This window comes from Penaeus vannamei, chromosome 29, assembly GCF_042767895.1.
Source record: "Penaeus vannamei isolate JL-2024 chromosome 29, ASM4276789v1, whole genome shotgun sequence".
Lineage (NCBI taxonomy): Eukaryota > Metazoa > Arthropoda > Malacostraca > Decapoda > Penaeidae > Penaeus > Penaeus vannamei.
In genome coordinates, this window is record NC_091577.1 from 5,813,142 (window position 1) to 5,823,139 (window position 9,998).

At 37.8% G+C, this 9,998-nt stretch overlaps 1 protein-coding gene across 1 annotated transcript; it reads left to right on the forward strand.

The window, feature by feature from the left end:
• The first annotated feature begins 2,217 nt into the window (after positions 1–2,217).
• LOC113820145 (uncharacterized) lies at positions 2,218–9,890 on the forward strand. Its single transcript, XM_070142197.1, has 5 exons — positions 2,218–2,415; positions 5,043–5,159; positions 5,461–5,586; positions 5,853–6,024; positions 9,552–9,890. Exons 1-5 carry the CDS (start codon positions 2,337–2,339, stop codon positions 9,862–9,864), a joined length of 807 nt encoding a protein of 268 aa, XP_069998298.1. The 5' UTR covers positions 2,218–2,336; the 3' UTR covers positions 9,865–9,890.
• The last annotated feature ends 108 nt before the right edge of the window (positions 9,891–9,998 follow it).

Genomic DNA, 9,998 nt, shown 5'->3' on the forward strand with positions numbered 1-9,998 from the left:
ACTATGTTTTACACCGTTTGCCAAACCTGTTTCTATATTACAATACATAAAGTTTATAATGATATACGTATGCACATGATATTTTCAACTATCCGTGAATGTGTTTAATACGTACGCATAGCGGGAACAGTCTAAGACCTTTAACAAGTCCCAGACTATAGAGTATTTTTCTTGCGTGGGGAATATTACATTTATTCATGCGGGAAAAACATCAATTTGTCTACATTTGCGCGGATGGATCTGCGGACGGATGATGAAACAAGTGCGCGGAAAGGTCAAAAGAATTTCATGCGTGGAAGATGATCTAAAAAAGAATTAAGCATGCGCGGAAAGTTACCTGAGAACTACATTTGCGCGGACAGAATTTGACCAAATAATTTTTGCGCGCAGACCAAACTCTACAGTCTGGAACAAGTCTCCAGATTAGCCATTATGTACGTCGTTTCAGGTCAATGTTAACTCTCGAACTGCCCTGCACTCCACTGATGGCCGCCTTCGTGAGATGCACTCCTCTATACATTTGTCATCTCAAGGGTCGAGGTGTATTATTTAAACACATCAACACAGGGGACCATGCCTATGACATTAAATGTCGCAGTTCACGTGGAAACCAGCGGCTACATAGTGCGATAGATGTGAAAAATGAGCTCGAAAATTAGACAGGCCACTACTGTTGCAAATTCACAATGTTACTGTTAATTAGCCCAGTGTGAAAGACCCGATGCAGCTGAAAGGGTACCAGCAGGCATGGTCGTATCTCTCGCAACTGTTTTCACATTGTATGGCCCTCTGGCTCCATTTGACAGCCCCAAGACAAATCATGTCCGTGTACTTGGGGTGACAAGGGTTAGGGTTAACATTATCGCCATAAGCACTACAAAATAGCATCAGAAGTAGGATGGTGTGTGGTTCTATTTTTGGTAGCGTGGGTTAACTAGTTTGTTCGTTGGGTAGCAGGATAACTCAGAAAGTCATGGATAGATTTTTATGAATTGTTTACAAGTGATGTGCCTCACCCATGTGGTGATGATTCGGCTCCAGGAATTTTTGTTTGTTGGTTGGTTGGTTTCGTCAGCAGGGTAACTCAAAATGTTTGGAAGGTGATTCTTATTATTTATTTATTTTATTTATTTATTTTTACCAGAGCCCAACTTGGATGCCATTAGATTTGGTGATGATCCGGAACATGACCCGGACCCAGATTTTGTTAAGGATTTCATTAGTATTGCAATATAGGGAAACACGGACGTCAACAACGTTAAGGGCTGGACTTAAACGGAAATGCGTGTGCTAAACGGAAACAAAAGACGACCGACGGATGGTGACGTCACTCCGGATTTTTTTTTCTATGGCCGTATTTTTGTTATTTTGTATGACTACAGATGGTTTGATGCAAAGGAAAGAAATTTAAAACAATATTGAGTTTTTTCCATGTTTAAATAAACGAAAATTGCTGAAAATATCCTATTATGAACTGCTATAATTTGCCAGTCCTCAGATGTCACTCCAGCTGGTTTAGCTGGGCATTATCGAAGGCAGAGTCAGTCCCATAGAGTGACTTTTAAACTTTCAACCCTACAACACAATATGAATAATCGTATACTGTTTAGATAAACCAAGTTTACACGTTCAATGTCACATTTTCTTGTAATGCATCGAAAATATTTCCCATAAAGAGATGCGAGTGCATTTCATATTGTTGAATGTTACCATATTGTCTTGGTAATATATTTCTTGTATATTGTTTTAGGCATACAGTAAACAAGAAAGTAACGCAGGGAATCTTATGATCAGCAGACTGATCCTACGCTTTGTAAGTGTTATTTAATATATATCCGTTTATGATAATGTATGGTCCATTGTTATTTTTATCCGTTTTCTTTATCATCTGATGTTTAGTTGTGGTGTATAAATATATAAGTATATAGGTAGATAGATAGGTAGACAAACAGATAGTGACAGAGACATTTTAGTTTATTTCTGGTTTTCACTGCTTTCTCTATTTTCCACTGCCGTGGCCCAGTGGCCAGTGGCCGACAGTTGGAGAACCTCTGCTGCAAAATGTAAAAAAATATATCGTTCAAAATAATCACATCATTCTAGAGTGGAAAGAAGTTAAGAAAATTTAATGCAAACAATGCAAAAATGCTATAGATTTGATGTACCAAGAAAAGAAATATTTCGATAGATTATTATAAAGAAATCCATAATTCTAGATTCGAACGCAATCTCACTCGCCTGCCGTTGTGGCGGGAAAAGTCAGCTGTTGTGATTGTTTACCTCGGTGGAGCCGAAGTACCTAATATTTGCACTTATTCAGTAGTTGAACCATCAGAATGGATGAGTTTCCGAATGCAGAGGATGAATATGAAATGCTCCATGCAGATGAGTTGGAGATGATGCGAGAATTTGATAGTAAGTTTCTTTTAACTGCCACAGGTGTAAATTTTGTGCATTTCTAGTTTGATAAGATTATTGAGTCCGCATATCTCGTGGAGTACATTTAATGTATTTTCACATATCTGGTAAATATTCAGAATAGCTTCGTAAGACCGATCACGACGAATGTAGTCTTGATGGATTCTTCTCGCTCTCTACTGTCCAAATATAGAAATGCCGAAGCTACCCCCCAAACTCCCACAAACATGGCCCCGATAGTCAGAAAATCGCATAAATGGTAGGTACTAAGGAAATTACAGGGTAAGACATGAATAATATACTGAGATTTGTTCAATATTTAGTCAAAAGCAGGGGGCTTCTGCAACTCCTGTTCTGGATAAGGAAGAATTGACCATGTATGTACAGCAGGATAAAGCATAGGGCAAACTCGGCATTGGGTTGTCAGTGAATTCATACAGGATTCTATGTCTTACTTTGTGGGCATTGGGTGGAGGCAGCTCCTCATGGGGGAATTACAGAGGCCAGGGAGCCCTGCATTTGAATATACCAATTTGGTAACGCTGAGCAACCGCCCCTAGTAATGAGCACTTGGTGAAAACAAACCCTCGTTTGTTCAGAATCTCAATGTGCTTAGCATACAAAGTTGCTGAATTTTTCTGAGAATTCTGTTCCTTTGTGTGAAAATGCTGAGAAGCTGAGTTGCCATTGGTTGTTTGAACCACATGATGATGGAAAAGAAAGTTTTAACCTTTCATATATTCCCAGATATGAAAAGAAACCTGATAAATGGAAGTGATAGGTACAGGCCATGAAATGCGTGAACACTGATGGGAGTGCTTGGGCGCGTGGTGGAAAATGTTTACACCTGCATATTTTATTGATCTACATATTGATATTTTAAACCTTTTCAGATTCCAAAGACAGATAATCACTTTCAAACTCTATCTATCTATACTATCTGCCAAGGCCAAACAAGGTCAACATTGTCGACATTAGGTGTTGGCAGCAGTCATATACCAAAAAAATTGCAACAGCAATTTTACTATTTTGTTTTTTCATTTGTAATAAATTGACCTATCATGATTCAAATTTAAAGGTAAACCATCCCTGGATCCAACTCATCCAGACTTCATCCCAAGTGTCTTCAAGCACTGTTCATTAAATGAAAACAAAGCAGGCATACAATTGCCTGTTGCTTTTGTGTCTGAAATATCCTTTGGTCCAGTAGTTGAAACAACTGAAGAGGGCCTATCTCTTGAGGTCAAATTATTGAGGAGAGAGAAAAATGCTTTGTGCACTTGTAGGCCTTTATGTAGTTTCATTGTCTCCTTTATATAAACACCTAGTAAATGGGAAGAAAAGTACCCTCTATAGCTAAAAGTCATAGATTAATGTATCAAATTATGTTATCATAAAATTTTTACCAGGTGTGTTAGTGAAATTGTCGTAGATGTCAGAGTATTCAACATTAGGCCTTTTCGAAGGATTGTCGATCCAAATTTTGGCAGGCAGACGATATGGGCAGTCTTTTAGTTGCACAGTCTCTATTTTTTCTTCATATCGGTTTTTCACTTTATTTTTTGAAAATTTATATGCCATTTTTGCTCATGCTGATAACAAAGGTATCTGCAAGAGATGGGTTTGTTTTCACCAAGTGGAATGGTGACTGACTCATGACGTCACACCAAATCGGTCTATATTTATTGACCAATTCTCTGTATATTCATATTTTGCCCCACATTTTTCCTGGTACCAATTATACCCTTTCCGGCTATTGGGCCAAGATTGTTGGGGTTTAGGGGCTTAGGTGGCAAATGTCCTACATGTATGGGTAGTAGAGGGTGAGAGGAATCCATTGATATCATTATTGTTGTGGTTGGTCCTTTGAAGGTATTCTAAACAATTACGTAATATTCCTTGTTTTAATTATTCACACTAATGTGTGGGAATCTCTTGTTATTTTCCATCGCAAAAAGACCAAGCCCCCAACTCCATATGAGGTGGAGACAATGTTTCCCCCCAGGAAACATTGTCTCCACCTCATATGCACAACAAGATAGAGCTGAAACTCAGGAGCACCGAGTGGACTTCGGCTGAGTGGTGCTTTCTGTGATCTTTTACTTTCATTTTTTGGCCTTATTATTCGTGTCTGTATATTACATTTTGTACCAGCGACTGCAAATTTTTGCCCTCTACAAAAATATCATATTCAGTTTGCCCAAACTTATTGCGTCCTTACTGTATAGATTATTATTTTTTTTTGTGGTAATTATTTTCCTGTAATGCAACCATTGCTGCTGGTCATGGTGGGCAAGAATAGGATCCCCTATGGAGCTGGTGAGGTAATTCTTTACATATCCACTAGCCAGAGACAGTCCCCAACTCCACGTCACAAAATTTATTCAACAATCTAAGTTGCTGTGATTGAGTGTGTCCTTTGGGTACTGCATGAGGGAAGGTTTTTGGGGGACTAGTATGACAAATTCGTCATTCTGGTCCATAAAGGGTTAATACTTGTATGGAATATGAAATCCCATGCTGTGGCCAAAGAGTTGACATTACCAGATTTTGAACTTAGGGCTATATTGAAATCAGATGGTTCCCTTTAGACAAATACAATCATTACCACAAATTTATTGCAGATTTTGATGAAGATGCTGCAGCTGCAGAGGCAGCAACTATTCCTCCCTCCATCAAAAGAAGCCTTAATTTTGCAAGTCCACCACCAGTGTCTGTAAAAAATACAGCTATAGATGAAGGTATGCTTCTTACACTTACATTGTACTTTTGAGGGCTGTACCTCATTAATTACCACAGTCACAGCCTAACAAATGAATATATGTAGTGCACACTTATGGAGCAAATTCGACTGTGCATGTCATGGATACTTGTCACCTGGCACAAGGGCTTGCTTTGCCAAGGAAAAAATATATGCCATAAGCTTTTTATGTTGTTTGCATTTGAAATTGCTGCTGTACTGTTTGAACTTTTATATACTATTGTATATATTTTTAGAGGTGAATTGATTTGAAAAAATTGAAATGATTTACTGTTTCTTAGGTATTGCAGAGATATCCCAAATAGATGAAATTCAGAATGGTGGCCTTATGAACAGAAAGAGACCTGCAGACAGGGCATTTGATGATGATCTTGACCAGTTTCTAAATGATGATTTCATGGAAAATAGTAAGTGTTTTCTTAGGAAATACTTTTGTACGTCTTAGAGTTGATTATAGCTTAATTGTATGATTATGAAATAGATTTATTAATTATTCAAGTTTTGTTTCCTGCAGATTAATTTCATAATGTGTGAATATCAATTACTATGGTGACAGTTCTATAGCATGACATCTTGAGATGAAAGACAAGTTATATCATTGATTAGTGGTAATTTTCAAGCTTGTTCTAGTTTTGTTACCATGCAACTTATTATACATGTTATATATTTTCAGAAAAAAAGAAACAAAAACCATTACTTCCAAATTTAGGAAAATCCAACAATCCCCAGGATATTGCTAAACATGAAGCAGATTTGGACTTAATTAACAGGATCCTTGAAACTAGAAAAGGCCTCCATAGAGCTGATTTGCCTGATGCAATACACACACTTCATGTTTGTGAAAGGTAATTGTTAATATTTTTTATTTTCACTTATATCAGCTTATCAATTTTTCAAGAACCCATCATATAAGTTGACTTACTGTCAAGTATTTAGCAATGAATAACATTGCATAAGTTTGTCAAAAATGAATGTCTTCACTGTCACATGAAGTGGTCTTGGTCAGTCATCATGTTATTGATGAATATTTAAGATTTATTTTCAAATTTATTTTCTTAGATTTTATCATTTGTGTGTCTTGTGCATATTAATTTCTTTTTTATTACTAAGTGGATCCTTGATTGTACAATTTGTTCATATATTTTTCTTGTTTGCACAAAACTAGACATGATAGCTTATTTGTGAAAAAAAATCAAAACAGCAAAGCCATGAATATGAAAGGTATCCAAATTGTAGAAAATGAAGGGTGCTTAAAAATCTGCAATATTTCTTGAGCTCTTGAAGGGGACCGTCCCTGGCCATAGGGGGGTCGGGGTACTTGAATTTTGTTTTTGGTCCTAATGTATTGTTACATGTCTGAATGTCTTCACTGTCATATGAAGTGGTCTTGGTCAGTCATCATGTTATAGATGAATATTTAAGATTTATTATCAAATTTATTTTCATAGATTTTATCATTTGTGTGTCTTGTGCATATTAATTTCTTTTTTATTACTAAGTGGATCCTTGATTGTACAATTTGTTCATATATTTTTCTTGTTTGCACAAAACTAGACATGATTGCTTATTTGTGAAAAAAAAATCAAAACAGCAAAGCCATGAATATGAAAGGTATCCAAATTGTAGAAAATGAAGGGTACTTAAAAATCTGCAATATTTCTTGAGCTCTTGAAGGGGACCGTCCCTGGCCATAGGGGGGTCGGGGTACTTGAATTTTGTTTTTGGTCCTAATGTATTGTTACATGTCTGATGAAACTGCCTTTCGATTGTTAGACTCCATCTCGAACTATTTCTTGGTGTAACAAGGGCATAAGCAACATGGGGTGCAAGTGCATTTTCGCTCATTTGAGGTAAATGGCCTTTACACTTGTTCCAACCATTCCTCCGGCTTATGATAGAGTAATTACATGTTGATATCAGTTCAAATAATGATTGTTACGCCTTATGTCAATTCATGAATGATACAATATAATTTATGATGAAATAAAGATTTTTTTTTTTAGTTTGCTTTAGTAGGCGTATATGACTGTTTGAGTAGGCCTACATGCAAAACACTTACTGCATTGAAACCTCAGGGTTGTATGATATTGTTTAGCTATCGATTACCATGTCTTCATATCAAATCTGCAATTATGTGCAGGTGCGCACACGAGCGTGTGTGTATGTTTGTGGGTGAGCTCGTGCAAAAGTGTATGAGAGTAAGCCCACGTGCACTTTTGCTTATAGGTGTGTGCCCTTATGTGTGTGCATGCGCGCGCGCACTTGTGTGCATATTTGTGCGCGCGCGCACTTGCGAGCATATATGTAAGCACACGTGCGATTGTGACAATACATATGTGCGTGTGTGTGTGCGCCTGTTTGTTAGAGTATGAGGTGAAGCGTAGAGTATGGCCGAAGGCAGGTGAACAAGTTCAAACTTGCGCGCGCATGATCGCAAGGGTAACCATAGCATTTAAAGGGCCGCATGGTGTCGTGGTGTCGCGGCGGGACGATGTCATCGCCACTCCATTTTACATTTTTTGATGCTGCTCACTAACCTTTTATCCGATCTGAATGAAATAAAGACCATTAGAAAGAGCAGCGTCTGGGCTTCCTTTTGGACTATATGCACATAGTATAATTGAACGACAACTATGGAAAATGAACGATAACTTTATAAACACTTTCAAGGTCATTTACCTAAAATCAGTTGTTTATTTCGACATGTGTATAAGTGTGAGTGCGTGTTAGTGTGTACATGTGTACACGTGTGTTTGTGTTTACGCGCATGTGCGCGCGCGCATATTTGCTGGAGGGTGATGTAGAATATGAATTACGGCTGAAGACAGGAGTGCGAGTTCAGACATGTGCCGAGGTAATCATACAGCACACACACATGTGCACATGTGTGTATGTGTGTATGTGCACTTCTGTATGTGTGTTCTTGTGTGTGTGTGACTATGATTGCTCGCGCGAGTATGAGTGCACGAGCGCACGCGTTTGAATGAATAAGTGCGCGCGCTTGTGTGTATATCCGTGCCTGCGCATGTGCGTGTGGTGCGCGCTATTAGTTAGAGTTTGATATGAAGAGTAGAGGACCACTGGAAGCATGGCCAACAAGTTGTGACATGCACACACGTGATCGCAGGGCTAGCCACAGCATTTAGTAGGCTGCATGGCGGCGTCGGTTGGGGATTTTTTCGTCATATTGTTTTACATTTTTTTATGCTGTTCATTAAACACTTATCCGATATGAATGAAATACAAACAAAAGAAAGAGCAATGTCTGGGCTTCCTTTTGGTCTATATATATGCACTTGTGTGCGTATATGTGCGCGCCCGCGCATGTCACAATTAGTTGGCCATGCTTCCAGTGGTCCTTTACTCTTCATATCAGCAATACACATATGTGCGTGCGCGCCTGATTGTTAGAGTATGAGATGAAGCGAAGAGGACAGGACGGCTGATGGCAGGCGAACAAGTTCAAACTTGCGTGTGCGTGATCGCAGGGCTAGCCACAGCATTTAGTAGGCCACATGGCTGCGCCAGTTGGGGATTTTTTTGTCATACTGTTTTACATTTTTTTACGCTGTTCATTAATCACTTATCCGATCTGAATGAAATAAAAATACAAAAGAAAGAACATTGTCTGGGATTCCTTTTGGTCTATAGGCACATACTATAATAAGACGAAAAAATATAGAAAATGAACAAAAACTTTCTAAACATTTTCAAGGTCATTTATTTGCTTATTCATTTTTTAAAACTTTGGTACCTACCACATTCCACAGTTTGTGTCCGATATCATGGGGCTTCTCCCCCAAGAAAGAACGTTTGAATGTGCAGAGAATAACGAATGGGATTTTTTAAAATCAAAATTTTAAATTTTTAACGAATTTTTAAAACCCCGATTAAAAAAAAAAAAAATTGCTGATTATATTACATGTGATAATTTGGAAACTAAACGGAATTTCCAAAATTCGAATTCGTCGTTCTCTTTGTATGACCTAGAGGTTTTCTCAACAGAAAGCACATAGAAAACGGATGATAATTGTGGGAGTTGGTAGGTACCGAAGTGACCTATCAATCAAAAATAGATTTTTTAATAGCGCTTAAATTCCCTTCGGCCAAAATTAATTTTTTTTGTCAAAAGATGGGTAATGAAGTACTTTCATCCTACCAAAATTCATGAATATCTGTAAAACTGTTTTCTATCCTTAAACAAAAATAAAAAATTGGCAATTTTTCAGGGACGGACCCCTTAAGCTTCTTTTACTTACTGTGAGATGTAATATGCTATTGATGTTACTGTTCCTGAATTGCTAATTTGAGATAGCTTCAAGATCTTTTCCTTCTGATAAAGACGTATGTTAACTAATATCCTCTTTTGTAGACCCAAGCATGAAGCTCGGATTTATAAGCGTCTTCCTGATGGAGCTTTCCAGGCTGTCACAACAGAGACTGGGGAACGTTACTACTTAACCAAGATTGAGGAAGAGGAGTGGGATAGTCAAGTCAATTCCATAACTGCTTCTCATAAAGCAAATTGTCTCTTAAACATACCCTATGCTCAACTGAAAGCTCAGGCAGAGCGGGAGGTAATACATATTTGTTTTTCATTTTTTTTACCTTTTGTAGAGTTGTACTTTTGCTTCAAGATTAGTTGTCGGCAAAAAGAATTAATCAATTTGATTATATGTATGTAAAAAGATAAGTATTCTGTTTAATCTATTCTCAGCTCTTTTTTTTTTGTGTGTGTGTGTGTGTGTGTGTGTGTGTGTGTGTGTGTGTGTGTGTGTGTGTGTGTGTGTGTGTGTGTGTGTGTGTGTGTGTGTGTGTG